Consider the following 18614-nt stretch of genomic DNA (forward strand, 5'->3'; position numbering starts at 1 on the left):
ATCGAATAATTACAATTTAGCAGATTAACACTGGAGTGATAAATCATCAGATGATCATGTGCAAGAAGAGATACTGGTGTGCAAAAGAGCAGAAAAGTAAATAAATAAAAGCAGTATGGGGGGTGAGGTAGGTAAATTGGGTGGGTAGTTTACAGATGGACTATGTACAGCTGCAGCGATCGGTTAGCTGCTCGGATAGCAGATTTTTAAAGTTGTTGAGGGAGATAAAAGTCTCCAACTTCAGAGATTTTTGCAATTCGTTCCAGTCGCAGGCAGCAGAGAACTGGAAGGAAAGGCGTCCAAATGAGGTTTTGGCTTTAGGGATGATCAGTGAGATACACCTGCTGGAGCGCGTGTTGCGGGTGGGTGTAGCCATCGTGACCAGTGAACTGAGATAAGGCGGCACTTTACCTAGCATAGCCTTGTAGATGACCTGGAGCCAGTGGGTCTGACGACGAACATGTAGCGAGGGCCAGCCGACTAGGGCATACAGGTCGCAGTGGTGGGTCGTATAAGGTGCTTTAGTAACAAAACTAATGGCACTGTGATAAACTGCATCCAGTTTGCTGAGTAGAGTATTGGAAGCTATTTTGTAGATGACATCGCCGAAGTCGAGGATGGTAGGATAGTCAATATGTGACCTATGCGGCAATCAAACCCACCCTTCCAGCCTCCAGAAATGGTGTGACCAGGAAGGGAGTTAGAGAGAGAACCACATGATTTAGTTCTCACATAGTTTGAAGTGGACGTAAATCCCGCCAGACCCCAGTACATAAAACATATGGTTCATAATTAGGGGTAACAGAGTTATGTGCTACCACTGGGAATGAGGTCCTGCTCTGTGCGTTTTAGGAGTTCTATGGTACCTCTCTATGTGATTGAATATCCATAAGTATTAGCTGAATTCGATATTCACACAGGCTATATATTATATAAACAATATACTGTCCAACAAATATGACAGACATATTTCAGAATAATACATTTTGATATACATTATCTGTTCCCAAAAGGGTATAGCTGTAAATAGATATAGTTTCCAAAAGAATGAAACCAACCCAAATTACTCTTAGCCTTGTAAACCAGCCAGATTGATGCGCTCAACCATATTGACTCTACCTTGATGAGGGTCTTATGAAGATGTAACAGGGATATGTATGTATGTATGTATGTATGTATGTATGTATGTATGTATGTATGTGTGTGTGTGTGTGTGTGTGTGTGTGTGTGTGTGTGTGTGTGTGTGTGTGTGTGTGTGTGTGTGTGTGTGTGTGTGTGTGTGTGTGTGTGTGTGTGTGTGTGTGTGTGTGTGTGTGTGTGTGTGTGTATGTATGTATGTATGTATGTATGTATGTATGTGTGTATATATGTATGTATGTATGTATGTGTGTGTGTCTTCTTAAGCCAAACCCCATCCCAATCTCACCCCTAGATGGAGATTTGTATGCCGGGACGTCGGTGGATTTTATGGGCACCAACACAGCTATATTCCGTACCTCTGTGCACAGCAGCAACCAGCACTATATACGAACTGAGGCCTACCAGGACCACTGGCTCAATGGTGAGACAGACAGCTATACTACGTACCTCTATTCACAGCAGCAACCAGCACTATATACGCACTGAGGCCTACCAGGACCACTGGCTCAATGGTGAGACAGACAGCTATACTACGTACCTCTGTGCACAGCAGCAACCAGCACTATATACGCACTGAGGCCTACCAGGACCACTGGCTCAATGGTGAGACAGACAGCTATACTACGTTCCTCTATTCACAGCAGCAACCAGCACTATATACGCACTGAGGCCTACCAGGACCACTGGCTCAATGGTGAGACAGACAGCTATACTACGTTCCTCTATTCACAGCAGCAACCAGCACTATATACGCACTGAGGCCTACCAGGACCACTGGCTCAATGGTGAGACAGACAGCTATACTACGTACCTCTATTCACAGCAGCAACCAGCACTATATACGCACTGAGGCCTACCAGGACCACTGGCTCAATGGTGAGACAGACAGCTATACTACGTACCTCTATTCACAGCAGCAACCAGCACTATATACGCACTGAGGCCTACCAGGACCACTGGCTCAATGGTGAGACAGACAGCTATACTACGTACCTCTATTCACAGCAGCAACCAGCACTATATACGCACTGAGGCCTACCAGGACCACTGGCTCAATGGTGAGACAGACAGCTATACTACGTTCCTCTATTCACAGCAGCAACCAGCACTATATACGCACTGAGGCCTACCAGGACCACTGGCTCAATGGTGAGACGCAGAAGACAGAAGAGAAGATAATGTGAAAGAAAACAAAAATGTCTCTATGGCAGTTGTCAAAAGATGTCCTAATTATACGTACTCAGCTAGGTCGTAGGCACAAGCCTCAACCGTTATCCTTAACTCAGCCAATTCGGGATTCTTGCCAATCTTGTCGTCATTTTGAGGATGCAAATCACTCCAAGTCATTATTTGACGTTTAGGTCTAAGACAAACGTCCAATACTGAAGTGAGTTGATGAGTATGAGTCCTCATCGTGATATCCTTTGTTTCTTCCATGCAGAGCCTTAGTTTGTGGGTTTCTTCTCCATTCCAGACACTCATCATGTTCTAGACTGTTCTAAAGGGTTCCTACAGATGTAGGATCTTCATTTTAGCCAATTTGTTAGAGCAGGAATATAATCCTGCAGCAACAGAAAATGTGAGTTATGTGGATTAGAATTAATGGACATTTTTTGTAAGGGGAAGTCTGAAATGTCAAAGTGGAAATCACAAACTTTAGAATCCTTTTTAAACCTCAAATACACTACAAGTTTAAAATATCCTGCAGTGCAGGAAAGTTATCCTGCAACAGGGGTGGTCAAATTAAGATCCTACATCTGTATACTGTACTATCCTCCTCACCATGATATAATTTCCTCCCCATGCAGAGCCAGAGTTTGTGGGTTCCTTCTCCATTCCAGACACACAAAGTGTGGACGATGACAAGGTTTACTTCTTCTTAAAGGAGACAGCTGTAGAGTCCAGCCAGTGGGACAAGAGGGTTTACAGTAGAGTGGCACGCATCTGCAAGGTAAATAGGAATTCGCTACAATATTTTCACAAAGGGCTTAACAGCAGAGCCTACAGTGGCAGGCAGATCCTACAGTAACAGCAGAGTCTACAGTAACAGCATAGTCTACAGTAACAGCATATCCTACAGTAACAGCATATCCTACAGTAACAGCATAGCCTACAGTAACAGCAGTCTACAGTAACAGCAGTCTACTGTAACAGCAGAGCCTACAGTAACAGCAGAGCCTACAGTAACAGCATATCCTACAGTAACATCAGTCTACTGTAACAGCAGAGCCTACAGTAACAGCAGTCTACTGTAACAGCAGAGCCTACAGTAACAGCAGATCCTTCATTAACAGCAGATCCTACAGTAACAGCAGAGTCTACTATAACAGCAGAGCCTACAGTAACAGCAGAGCCTACAGTAACAGCAATATATCCTACAGTAACATCAGTCTACTGTAACAGCAGAGCCTACAGTAACAGCAGTCTACTGTAGCAGCTGAGCCTACAGTAAAAGCAAATCCTTCATTAACAGCAGATCCTACATTAACAGCAGTCTACTGTAACAGCAGAGCCTACAGTAACAGCAGATCCTACTGTAACAGCAGAGCCTACAGTAACAGCAGATCCTACTGTAACAGCAGAGCCTACAGTAACAGCAGAGCCTACAGTAACAGCAGTCTACTGTAACAGTAGTCTACTGTAACAGCATATCCTACAATAACATCAGATCCTACATTAACAGCAGATCCTTCATTAACAGCAGATCCTACATGAACAGCAGTCTACAGTAACAGCAGATCCTAAAGTAACAGCAGATCCTACAGTAACAGCAGATCCTACAGTAACAGCAGATCCTACAGTAACAGCAGTGCCTACAGTAACATCCGATCCTATATTAACAGCAGATCATACAGTAACATCAGATCCGATATTAACAGCCGATCCTACAGTAACAGCAGAGCCTACAGTAACAGCAGAGCCTACAGTAACAGCAGTCTACTGTAACAGCAGAGCCTACAGTAACAGCAGTCTACTGTAACAGCAGAGCCTACAGTAACAGCAGATCCTACTGTAACAGCAGAGCCTACAGTAACAGCAGAGCCTACAGTAACATCAGTCTACTGTAACAGCATATCCTACAGTAACAGCAGATCCTACAGTAACATCAGATCCTACATGAACAGCAGTCTACAGTAACAGCAGATCCTACAGTAACAGCAGTCTACTGTAACAGCAGATCCTACAGTAACAGCAGTGCCTACAGTAACAGCAGATCCTACAGTAACAGCAGTGCCTACAGTGACAGCATATCCTACAGTAACAGCAGAGCCTACAGTAACAGCAGATCCTACAGTAACAGCAGATCCTACAGTAACAGCAGATCCTACAGTAACAGCAGTGCCTACAGTAACAGCAGATCCTACAGTAACAGCAGATCCTACAGTAACAGCAGTCTACAGTAACAGCAGATCCTACAGTGACCAATTTGACTGATATTAGTGAGACTAAAAGTACCTAAGTGAAAGATACAGTGGGGAGAACAAGTATTTGATACACTGACAATTTTGCAGGTTTTCCTACTTACAAAGCATGTAGAGGTCTGTAATTTTTTATCATAGGTACACTTCAACTGTGAGAGAAGGAATCTAAAACAAAAATCCAGAAAATCACATTGTATGATTTTTAATTAATTAATTTGCATTTTATTGCATGACATAAGTATTTGATACATCAGAAAAGCAGAACTGAATATTTGGTACAGAAACCTTAGTTTGCAATTACAGAGATCATACGTTTCCTGTAGTTCTTGACCAGGTTTGCACACACTGCAGCAGGGATTTTGGCCCACTCCTCCATACAGACCTTCTCCAGATCCTTCAGGTTTCGGGGCTGTCGCTGGGCAATACGGACTTTCGGCTCCCTCCAAAGATTTTCTATTGGGTTCAGGTCTGGAGACTGGCTAGGCCACTCCAGGACCTTGAGATGCTTCTTACGGAGCCACTCCTTAGTTGCCCTGGCTGTGTGTTTCGGGTCGTTGTCATGCTGGAAGACCCAGCCACGACCCATCTTCAATGCTCTTACTGAGGGAAGGAGGTTGTTGGTCAAGATCTCGCGATACATGGCCCCATTCATCCTCCCTTCAATACGGTGCAGTCGTCCTGTCCCCTTTGCAGAAAAGCATCCCCAAAGAATGATGTTTCCACCTCCATGCTTCACGGTTGGGATGGTGTTCTTGGGGTTGTACTCATCCTTCTATTCCTCCAAACACGGCGAGTGGAGTTTAGAGCAAAAAGCTCTATTTTTGTCTCATCAGACCACATGACCTTCTCCCATTCCTCCTCTGGATCATCCAGATGGTCATTGGCAAACTTCAGACGGGCCTGGACATGCGCTGGCTTGAGCAGGGGGACCTTGCGTGCGCTGCAGGATTTTAATCCATGACGGCGTAGTGTGTTACTAATGGTTTTCTTTGAGACTGTGGTCCCAGCTCTCTTCAGGTCATTGACCAGGTCCTGCCGTGTAGTTCTGGGCTGATCCCTCACATTCCTCATGATCATTGATGCCCCACGAGGTGAGATCTTGCATGGAGCCCCAGACCGAGGGTGATTGACCGTCATCTTGAACTTCTTCCATTTTCTAATAATTGTGCCAACAGTTGTTGCCTTCTCACCAAGCTGCTTGGCTATTGTCCTGTAGCCCATCCCAGCCTTGTACAGGTCTACAATTTATCCCTGATGTCCTTACACAGCTCTCTGGTCTTGGCCATTGTGGAGAGGTTGGAGTCTGTTTGATTGAGTGTGTGGACAGGTGTCTTTTATACAGGTAACGAGTTCAAACAGGTGCAGTTAATACAGGTAATGAGTGGAGAACAGGAGGGCTTCTTAAAGAAAAACTAACAGGTCTGTGAGAGCCGGAATTCTTACTGGTTGGTAGGTGATCAAATACTTATGTCATGCAATAAAATGCAAATTAATTACTTAAAAATCATACAATGTGATTTTCTGGATTTTTGTTTTAGATTCCGTCTCTCACAGTTGAAGTGTACCTATGATAAAAATGACAGACCTCTACATGCTTTGTAAGTAGGAAAACCTGCAAAATCGGCAGTGTATCAAATACTTGTTCTCCCCACTGTATGTAGGTGTTGATTTCATGTCCGATCTCCTCCTCTGTGTGTCCCGTTAGAATGACGTTGGAGGGAAGAGGAGTCTGATTAACCGTTGGAGTACCTTCCTCAAGGCCCGTCTGATGTGTTCTGTACCAGGACCTGGGGGACTGGACACACAGTTTGATGAGCTTGGTACTCAGCTTTATCTACACTGCTGAAATGTTTTTTAATGTTTTAATTAACATTTACATTTGTATAATCATGACTTTGATAAGAGGACATTATTGAATTGTTCGTTTCGTGGTTTGGTTTTCTGGCTTGTAACTTTTTCACTTTTGATTGTCAGTGTTTCGGGGTGCAATGTACTGGTAAAATGAGTGCAGGTCATTATGCTAGCATGATACGGTATTTGTTTTGTGAATTGTCTCTGACTGTGGTTCTCCACTGTGATTCATTTCAGAGGATATCTTCATTCTGGAGACCAAAGACTCCCAGAACCCTGTCATCTACGGAGTATTCTCCACCTCCAGGTGAGTTTAAACATTTAACAACAACAACATATTATTGTACGATTCATATGATTCATTTTAAGACAATAACTGACAATGATTTAATGACTGATTTTATTTTAAAGTGGAACTGACCGTGTTTTAACTACTTTGCAGATATGACACAAACAGACAATCATAATCTCAGTAAAAAAATATCAAATTCCTCGTTTCTGCGACAATACCAGCTTCATAAGAGGTTTTAAAAATAGGTTCTATTTGACTCAGAGTTCCCTGACGTACACTAAGGCGCTGTTGGCAGAATAGATAGATGTAGTTCAATGCATGATTTTTTATTTACATTTTTTTATTTCACCTTTATTTAACCAGACAGGCTAGTTGAGAACAAGTTCTCATTTACAACTGCGACCTGGCCAAGATAAAGCAAAGCAGATTAATATAATTCAATTTCTTGGTAGTCTAAAAAAATATTGCTATCAGGTTGTAAATCCCAGCAGGTCTGGTACATTGTTTCCTGCCTCCATTCAGGATGCACCGTTCCAGTTTCAATGACTCAATGTTTTTTGCAAAAATGGACGACTGTAACTAAGGCTGGGAATGTCAATACAATCAAACTAGCAAGGTCAATGATCACAAGTCAGTCATAAGGTGGCTAATAGGCTCGCGTACATGTCAAACACAAGGCCCGCGGGCCGAATAGGACACACAAGCCAGTCAACAGCTGAGTCATCTACTTTATCTAGCCTGATGAGCTCCCATCAGTGAATTCAACTTGCTTTCATTTGTCCGGTTTGCTGCATGCAGCAGAGGGAAAGTGTACACACACATGCCACAGTCCTAGCTAGGCTACTAAAATGGTGCAGTCTGACTTCGCTTTTTAATACTGGAAAATGAATAACCAAAAAACTAAACCTGCAACAACACACCAGGCAAAGGAGAAACATCTACAGCAACATTAGAGAAGTAGCCTAGACTGGCTACTCAACTAAAAGACATTCTGAGTGGGCCAGTCACTCCAGTCACCCAAGTGACAGACTGTTTTCTCTGCTACCGCACGGCAAGTGATACCAGAGCGCCAAGTCTAGGACCAAAAGGCTCCTCAACAGCTTCTACCCCCAAGCCATAAGACTGCTGAACAATTACTAAAATGGCTACCCGGACAATTTACATTGACCCCCCCCCCTCCCTTTTTGTACACTGCTGCTACTCGCTGTTTATTATCTATGCATAGTCACTTCACCCCCACCTACATGTACAGATTACCACAACTAGCCTGTACCCCAGCACACTGACTCGGTACCGGTGCCCCCCTGTATATAGCCTCGTTATTGTTATTATATTGTGTTACTTTTTATTATTACTTTTTATTTTAGTCTACTTGGTAAATATTTTCTTAACTCTTCTTGAACTGCACTGTTGGTTAATGGCTCGTAAGTAAGCATTTCACGGTAAAGTCTACACTTGTTGTATTCGGCGCATTTGACAAATAAAGTTTGATTTGATTTGATAGAGTAATGCTGTATTCAACCACACCAGTGATCCATAGAGTAATGCTGTATTCAACCACACCAGTAATCCATAGAGTAATGCTGTATTCAACCACACCAGTAATCCATAGAGTAATGCTGTATTCAACCACACCAGTGATCCATAGAGTAATGCTGTATTCAACCACACCAGTGATCCATAGAGTAATGCTGTATTCAACCACACCAGTAATCAATAGAGTAATGCTGTATTCAACCACACCAGTAATGCTGTATTCAACCACACCAGTGATCCATAGAGTAATGCTGTATTCAACCACACCCGTAATGCTGTATTCAACCACACCAGTGATCCATAGAGTAATGCTGTATTCAACCACACCAGTAATGCTGTATTCAACCACACCAGTGATCCATAGAGTAATGCTGTATTCAACCACACCAGTAATGCTGTATTCAACCACACCAGTAATGCTGTATTCAACCACACCAGTGATCCATAGAGTAATGCTGTATTCAACCACACCAGTAATGCTGTATTCAACAACACCAGTGATCCATAGAGTAATGCTGTATTCAACCACACCAGTGATCCATAGACTAATGCTGTATTCAACCACACCAGTGATCCATAGAGTAATGCTGTATTCAACCACACCAGTAATGCTGTATTCAACCACACCAGTGATCTATAGAGTAATGCTGTATTCAACCACACCAGTGATCTATAGAGTAATGCTGTATTCAACAACACCAGTGATCCATAGACTAATGCTGTATTCAACCACACCAGTGATCCATAGAGTAATGCTGTATTCAACCACACCAGTAATGCTGTATTCAACCACACCAGTGATCTATAGAGTAATGCTGTATTCAACCACACCAGTGATCCATAGAGTAATGCTGTATTCAACCACACCAGTAATGCTGTATTCAACCACACCAGTGATCCATAGAGTAATGCTGTATTCAACCACACCAGTAATGCTGTATTCAACCACACCAGTGATCCATAGAGTAATGCTGTATTCAACCACACCAGTAATGCTGTTTTCAACCACACCAGTGATCCATAGAGTAATGCTGTATTCAACCACACCAGTGATGCTGTATTCAACCACACCAGTGATCCATGGAGTAATGCTGTATTCAACCACACCAGTGATCTATAGAGTAATGCTGTATTCAACCACACCAGTGATCCATAGAGTAATGCTGTATTCAACCACACCAGTGATCTATAGAGTAATGCTGTATTCAACCACACCAGTGATCTATAGAGTGATGCTGTATTCAACCACGCCAGTGATGCTGTATTCAACCACACCAGTGATCTATAGAGTAATGCTGTATTCAACCACACCAGTGATGCTGTATTCAACCACACCAGTGATCTATAGAGTGATGCTGTATTCAACAACACCAGTGATCCATAGAGTAATGCTGTATTCAACCACACCAGTGATCTATAGAGTAATGCTGTATTCAACCACACCAGTGATCCATAGAGTAATGCTGTATTCAACCACACCAGTGATCCATAGAGTAATGCTGTATTCAACCACACCAGTGATCCATAGAGTAATGCTGTATTCAACAACACCAGTAATGCTGTATTCAACCACACCAGTAATGCTGTATTCAACCATACCAGTGATCCATAGAGTAATGCTGTATTCAACCACACCAGTGATCCATAGAGTAATGCTGTATTCAACCACACCAGTAATGCTGTATTCAACCACACCAGTGATCCATAGAGTAATGCTGTATTCAACCACACCAGTGATCCATAGAGTAATGCTGTATTCAACCACACCAGTGATCCATAGAGTAATGCTGTATTCAACCACACCAGTGATGCTGTATTCAACCACACCAGTGATCCATAGAGTAATGCTGTATTCAACCACACCAGTGATCCATAGAGTAATGCTGTATTCAACCACACCAGTGAACCATAGAGTAATGCTGTATTTAACCACACCAGTGATGCTGTATTCAACCACACCAGTGATCCATAGAGTAATGCTGTATTCAACCACACCAGTAATGCTGTATTCAACCACACCAGTGATCCATAGAGTAATGCTGTATTCAACCACACCAGTGATCCATAGAGTAATGCTGTATTCAACCACACCAGTGATCCATAGAGTAATGCTGTATTCAACCACACCAGTAATGCTGTATTCAACCACACCAGTGATCCATAGAGTAATGCTGTATTCAACCACACCAGTGATCCATAGAGTAATGCTGTATTCAACAACACCAGTGATCCATAGAGTAATGCTGTATTCAACCACACCAGTAATGCTATATTCAACCACACCAGTGATTCATAGAGTAATGCTGTATTCAACCACACCAGTAATGCTGTATTCAACCACACCAGTGATCCATAGAGTAATGCTGTATTCAACAACACCAGTGATCCATAGAGTAATGCTGTATTCAACCACACCAGTGATCCATAGAGTAATGCTGTATTCAACCACACCAGTAATGCTGTATTCAACCACACCAGTGATCCATAGAGTAATGCTGTATTCAACAACACCAGTGATCCATAGAGTAATGCTGTATTCAACCACACCAGTGATCCATAGAGTAATGCTGTATTCAACCACACCAGTGATCCATAGAGTAATGCTGTATTCAACAACACCAGTGATCCATAGAGTAATGCTGTATTCAACCATACCAGTGATCCATAGAGTAATGCTGTATTCAACCATACCAGTGATCCATAGAGTAATGCTGTATTCAACAACACCAGTGATCCATAGAGTAATGCTGTATTCAACCATACCAGTGATCCATAGAGTAATGCTGTATTCAACAACACCAGTGATCCATAGAGTAATGCTGTATTCAACCACACCAGTGATCCATAGAGTAATGCTGTATTCAACCACACCAGTAATGCTGTATTCAACCACACCAGTGATCCATAGAGTAATGCTCTATTCAACAACACCAGTGATCCATAGAGTAATGCTGTATTCAACCACACCAGTAATGCTGTATTCAACCACACCAGTGATCCATAGAGTAATGCTGTATTCAACCACACCAGTGATCCATAGAGTAATGCTGTATTCAACCACACCAGTGATCTATAGAGTAATGCTGTATTCAACCACACCAGTGATCCATAGAGTAATGCTGTATTCAACCACACCAGTAATGCTGTATTCAACAACACCAGTGATCCATAGAGTAATGCTGTATTCAACCACACCAGTGATCCATAGAGTAATGCTGTATTCAACAACACCAGTAATGCTGTATTCAACCACACCAGTAATGCTGTATTCAACCACACCAGTGATCCATAGAGTAATGCTGTATTCAACCACACCAGTGATCCATAGAGTAATGCTGTATTCAACCACACCAGTAATGCTGTATTCAACCACACCAGTGATCCATAGAGTAATGCTGTATTCAACCATACCAGTGATCCATAGAGTAATGCTGTATTCAACCACACCAGTGATCCATAGAGTAATGCTGTATTCAACCATACCAGTGATCCATAGAGTAATGCTGTATTCAACCACACCAGTAATGCTGTATTCAACCACACCAGTGATCTATAGAGTAATGCTGTATTCAACAACACCAGTGATCTATAGAGTAATGCTGTATTCAACCACACCAGTAATGCTGTATTCAACAACACCAGTGATCTATAGAGTAATGCTGTATTCAACCACACCAGTAATGCTGTATTCAACCACACCAGTGATCTATAGAGTAATGCTGTATTCAACAACACCAGTGATCTATAGAGTAATGCTGTATTCAACCACACCAGTGATCCATAGACTAATGCTGTATTCAACCACACCAGTAATGCTGTATTCAACCACACCAGTAATGCTGTATTCAACAACACCAGTGATCCATAGAGTAATGCTGTATTCAACCACACCAGTGATGCTGTATTCAACAACACCAGTGATCTATAGAGTAATGCTGTATTCAACCACACCAGTGATCCATAGAGTAATGCTGTATTCAACCACACCAGTGATCCATAGAGTAATGCTGTATTCAACCACACCAGTGATCCATAGAGTAATGCTGTATTCAACCACACCAGTAATGCTGTATTCAACCACACCAGTGATCCATAGAGTAATGCTGTATTCAACCACACCAGTAATGCTGTATTCAACCACACCAGTGATCTATAGAGTAATGCTGTATTCAACCACACCAGTGATCTATAGAGTAATGCTGTATTCAACCACACCAGTGATCCATAGAGTAATGCTGTATTCAACCACACCAGTAATGCTGTATTCAACCACACCAGTGATCCATAGAGTAATGCTGTATTCAACAACACCAGTGATCCATAGAGTAATGCTGTATTCAACCACACCAGTAATGCTGTATTCAACCACACCAGTGATCCATAGAGTAATGCTGTATTCAACCACACCAGTAATGCTGTATTCAACCACACCAGTGATCCATAGAGTAATTCTGTATTCAACCACACCAGTAATGCTGTATTCAACAACACCAGTGATCCATAGAGTAATGCTGTATTCAACCACACCAGTGATCCATAGAGTAATGCTGTATTCAACAACACCAGTGATCCATAGAGTAATGCTGTATTCAACCACACCAGTGATCCATAGAGTAATGCTGTATTCAACCACACCAGTGATCCATAGAGTAATGCTGTATTCAACCACACCAGTGATGCTGTATTCAACCACACCAGTGATCCATAGAGTAATGCTGTATTCAACCACACCAGTGATCCATAGAGTAATGCTGTATTCAACCACACCAGTGAACCATAGAGTAATGCTGTATTTAACCACACCAGTGATGCTGTATTCAACCACACCAGTGATCCATAGAGTAATGCTGTATTCAACCACACCAGTAATGCTGTATTCAACCACACCAGTGATCCATAGAGTAATGCTGTATTCAACCACACCAGTGATCCATAGAGTAATGCTGTATTCAACCACACCAGTGATCCATAGAGTAATGCTGTATTCAACCACACCAGTAATGCTGTATTCAACCACACCAGTGATCCATAGAGTAATGCTGTATTCAACCACACCAGTGATCCATAGAGTAATGCTGTATTCAACAACACCAGTGATCCATAGAGTAATGCTGTATTCAACCACACCAGTAATGCTATATTCAACCACACCAGTGATCCATAGAGTAATGCTGTATTCAACCACACCAGTAATGCTGTATTCAACCACACCAGTGATCCATAGAGTAATGCTGTATTCAACAACACCAGTGATCCATAGAGTAATGCTGTATTCAACCACACCAGTGATCCATAGAGTAATGCTGTATTCAACCACACCAGTAATGCTGTATTCAACCACACCAGTGATCCATAGAGTAATGCTGTATTCAACAACACCAGTGATCCATAGAGTAATGCTGTATTCAACCACACCAGTGATCCATAGAGTAATGCTGTATTCAACCACACCAGTGATCCATAGAGTAATGCTGTATTCAACAACACCAGTGATCCATAGAGTAATGCTGTATTCAACCATACCAGTGATCCATAGAGTAATGCTGTATTCAACCATACCAGTGATCCATAGAGTAATGCTGTATTCAACAACACCAGTGATCCATAGAGTAATGCTGTATTCAACCATACCAGTGATCCATAGAGTAATGCTGTATTCAACAACACCAGTGATCCATAGAGTAATGCTGTATTCAACCACACCAGTGATCCATAGAGTAATGCTGTATTCAACCACACCAGTAATGCTGTATTCAACCACACCAGTGATCCATAGAGTAATGCTCTATTCAACAACACCAGTGATCCATAGAGTAATGCTGTATTCAACCACAACAGTAATGCTGTATTCAACCACACCAGTGATCCATAGAGTAATGCTGTATTCAACCACACCAGTGATCCATAGAGTAATGCTGTATTCAACCACACCAGTGATCTATAGAGTAATGCTGTATTCAACCACACCAGTGATCCATAGAGTAATGCTGTATTCAACCACACCAGTAATGCTGTATTCAACAACACCAGTGATCCATAGAGTAATGCTGTATTCAACCACACCAGTGATCCATAGAGTAATGCTGTATTCAACAACACCAGTAATGCTGTATTCAACCACACCAGTAATGCTGTATTCAACCACACCAGTGATCCATAGAGTAATGCTGTATTCAACCACACCAGTGATCCATAGAGTAATGCTGTATTCAACCACACCAGTAATGCTGTATTCAACCACACCAGTGATCCATAGAGTAATGCTGTATTCAACCATACCAGTGATCCATAGAGTAATGCTGTATTCAACCACACCAGTGATCCATAGAGTAATGCTGTATTCAACCATACCAGTGATCCATAGAGTAATGCTGTATTCAACCACACCAGTAATGCTGTATTCAACCACACCAGTGATCTATAGAGTAATGCTGTATTCAACAACACCAGTGATCTATAGAGTAATGCTGTATTCAACCACACCAGTAATGCTGTATTCAACAACACCAGTGATCTATAGAGTAATGCTGTATTCAACCACACCAGTAATGCTGTATTCAACCACACCAGTGATCTATAGAGTAATGCTGTATTCAACAACACCAGTGATCTATAGAGTAATGCTGTATTCAACCACACCAGTGATCCATAGACTAATGCTGTATTCAACCACACCAGTAATGCTGTATTCAACCACACCAGTAATGCTGTATTCAACAACACCAGTGATCCATAGAGTAATGCTGTATTCAACCACACCAGTGATGCTGTATTCAACAACACCAGTGATCTATAGAGTAATGCTGTATTCAACCACACCAGTGATCCATAGAGTAATGCTGTATTCAACCACACCAGTGATCCATAGAGTAATGCTGTATTCAACCACACCAGTGATCCATAGAGTAATGCTGTATTCAACCACACCAGTAATGCTGTATTCAACCACACCAGTGATCCATAGAGTAATGCTGTATTCAACCACACCAGTAATGCTGTATTCAACCACACCAGTGATCTATAGAGTAATGCTGTATTCAACCACACCAGTGATCTATAGAGTAATGCTGTATTCAACCACACCAGTGATCCATAGAGTAATGCTGTATTCAACCACACCAGTAATGCTGTATTCAACCACACCAGTGATCCATAGAGTAATGCTGTATTCAACAACACCAGTGATCCATAGAGTAATGCTGTATTCAACCACACCAGTAATGCTGTATTCAACCACACCAGTGATCCATAGAGTAATGCTGTATTCAACCACACCAGTAATGCTGTATTCAACCACACCAGTGATCCATAGAGTAATTCTGTATTCAACCACACCAGTAATGCTGTATTCAACAACACCAGTGATCCATAGAGTAATGCTGTATTCAACCACACCAGTGATCCATAGAGTAATGCTGTATTCAACAACACCAGTGATCCATAGAGTAATGCTGTATTCAACAACACCAGTGATCCATAGAGTAATGCTCTATTCAACCACACCAGTAATGCTGTATTCAACCACACCAGTGATCTATAGAGTAATGCTGTATTCAACAACACCAGTGATCCATAGAGTAATGCTGTATTCAACCACACCAGTAATGCTGTATTCAACCACACCAGTGATCTATAGAGTAATGCTGTATTCAACCACACCGGTGATCTATAGAGTAATGCTGTATTCAACCACACCAGTGATCCATAGAGTAATGCTGTATTCAACAACACCAGTGATCCATAGAGTAATGCTGTATTCAACCACACCAGTAATGCTGTATTCAACCACACCAGTGATCTATAGAGTAATGCTGTATTCAACAACACCAGTAATGCTGTATTCAACCACACCAGTGATCCATAGAGTAATGCTGTATTCAACCACACCAGTGATCCATAGAGTAATGCTGTATTCAACAACACCAGTGATCCATAGAGTAATGCTGTATTCAACCACACCAGTAATGCTGTATTCAACCACACCAGTGATCTATAGAGTAATGCTGTATTCAACCACACCAGTGATCCATAGAGTAATGCTGTATTCAACCACACCAGTGATCCATAGAGTAATGCTGTATTCAACCACACCAGTAATGCTGTATTCAACAACACCAGTGATCCACGCCGTGCAAAAAAAAAGGCAGAACATGTTTTAAGTTGAAATGTTACAACAACCTATAGCTAACGTTTTTGTTATTTGGAGTTATTAAATACCTTTTGATTAGAATCGCATTATATCTGCAAGCAGATAGCAGCAAAGGCTGGAAACATATTGTTTCTTTCTTCTTTTGTTTTAATATGTTGGACCACACCAGTGGCTATGAAAAGCCAACTGACATTTACTCCTGATTATTATTTGACCCTGCTGGTCATTTATGAACATTTGAACATCTTGGCCATGTTCTGTTATAATCTCCACCCGGGCACAGCCAGATGAGGACTGGCCACCCCTCATAGCCTGGTTCCTCTCTAGGTTTCTTCCTAGGTTTTGGCCTTTCTAGGGAGTTTTTCCTAGCCACCGTGCTTCTACACCTGCATTGCTTGCTGTTTGGGGTTTTAGGCTGGGTTTCTGTACAGCACTGCGAGATATTAGCTGATGTACGAAGGGCTATATAAAATAAACTTGATTTGATTTGATATGTTAAACTGCTATGTACTATGTACATACGTGTACATTTTAAAGAACCATATTTGGCCAGTTTTGGACGCAGTTGCATGTTTTTTTGTTTGTTGTGAAAAACGAATAGGCTGTCTGGCCTGCAAATTCATTGTTGTTTTTTTCCCCTTCAATACGGCCCCGTGTGCTTATTGTGTTTGACACCCCTGGGATGTCATGTCATTGGATAAGTGGGGGAGTGACTGAATATTTCCCCTCATATCGTTTATCAGGGGCTACACAGCTAGAGATGCCGGTGTCATTTGGTTAGCTAGCAAGAAATGTGAAACGCTTTGCTAGCTATGCTAAACAACTGGTATCCACAGTAAGCCTATCTCTTAGTTGTCAATGAAATTATAAGGCGAGACCCAGAGGCAGATGGTTAGAGTCCAAGAGGTTTATTAACAATCGAAAAAGGGGAAGGCAAGAGAATGGTCATGGACAGGCAGAAGGTCAAAACCAGTTCAGAGATCCAGGAGGTACAGAGTGGCAGACAGGCTCGTGGTCAAGGCAGGCAGAATGGTCAGGCAGGCGGGTACAGAGTCAGAAAACAGGCAAGAGTCAAAACCGGGAGGACTAGCAAAAAGAGAATAGAAGCAGGAGTACGGGGAAAACACACTGGTTGACTTGGAACGTACAAGACAAATTGGCACAGAGAGACAGGAAACACAGGGATAAATACACTGGGGAAAATAAGTGACACCTGGAGGGGGTGGAGACAAGCACAAGGACAGGTGAAACAGATCAGGGTGTGACAGAAATTTGGCAGGCAGGCAGGCAGGCAAGTTCCCATTCCGTTATCAAAACATGGGTTGGGACAAGCATGCTTGGGCAGGCAAGCTGCAGAAGGACGAGCATGCTTCTATTCCCCATCGTTTATCAGTGCAATTTTGACGGCCAACTAGCAGAAAAAGTTTGAGAGGGTTTATCTAATGTTCCCTCGTTAGATTTTATCTCATCTCGCTCTGACTAACATTAGTTGTTGATCTTGGTGTTGTTGATGTGCATAACTGAGGGAGAGAGAGCCTACCTTTCCATGGTTGTTTGATCAATAGGACTGGTAAGTTCCCAAATGTAAGAGGACTCCTGTGGTGTTTTACATATTTTCAGAAATTCATTCAGGTGTATTTTGGTAAATGAGTTCTAATGATCTAAAGTCGTGCTGTTGTTTACTTCCTGTAAACACACGGTCCAGTTGAAATTGAACGATGGCAGGCCCGTGTTGCATATAGGCTTACTGTAGTTCTGATTGGCTATGGCTCAACGGTCTGCATTCGACCCCGGCCCTGGACAAGACAGATGTTTTTACTAGGTTTTATTTATTGCGGTGTCTATTAATTGGGAAAATGACAAACTGTGTTGCTATAGAAATTTAACAAATGCCTTACTGTACGTAATTCCCAGACATTACATTAATTCACGAAATGACCATATCTAAGTGCTCGTTTGTCAGAAAATGTAAAAAATATTCTTATTCTTCCTGCGTGTGTATATGAACAGATGTAAAAAATATTTAATGTTGCTTAAACGCTGTCAGTCCCCCTTTTAAGAACTAGAGCAAGTCCACTCTCACTATATTGCAGACCTTTCATCTGTGAACAAATGGAAATGTATGATTCTCAGTGAGAAACTCCCTAAAAGACAACAGACCAAAACACGTTAAAAGGATGTTCTCTAGTTCCTTAACAAAACAACCAGCCAATCAGCCTGACAC

The 18614-nt window shown here is 42.0% G+C and overlaps 1 protein-coding gene across 1 annotated transcript in view; it reads left to right on the forward strand.

Moving 5' to 3' along the window:
* The window catches only part of LOC139536358 (semaphorin-3D-like), a 151985-nt gene that overhangs the window by 105415 nt on the left and 27956 nt on the right, over positions 1-18614 (forward strand). Inside the window, exons 7-10 of the mRNA XM_071336831.1 lie at positions 1433-1561; positions 2949-3091; positions 6268-6382; positions 6651-6720. Of these exons, the coding sequence (XP_071192932.1) occupies positions 1433-1561; positions 2949-3091; positions 6268-6382; positions 6651-6720 (457 nt within the window). The remainder of the gene's footprint in view (positions 1-1432; positions 1562-2948; positions 3092-6267; positions 6383-6650; positions 6721-18614) is intronic.

The sequence above is a fragment of the Salvelinus alpinus genome, chromosome 12, assembly GCF_045679555.1.
Source record: "Salvelinus alpinus chromosome 12, SLU_Salpinus.1, whole genome shotgun sequence".
Lineage (NCBI taxonomy): Eukaryota > Metazoa > Chordata > Actinopteri > Salmoniformes > Salmonidae > Salvelinus > Salvelinus alpinus.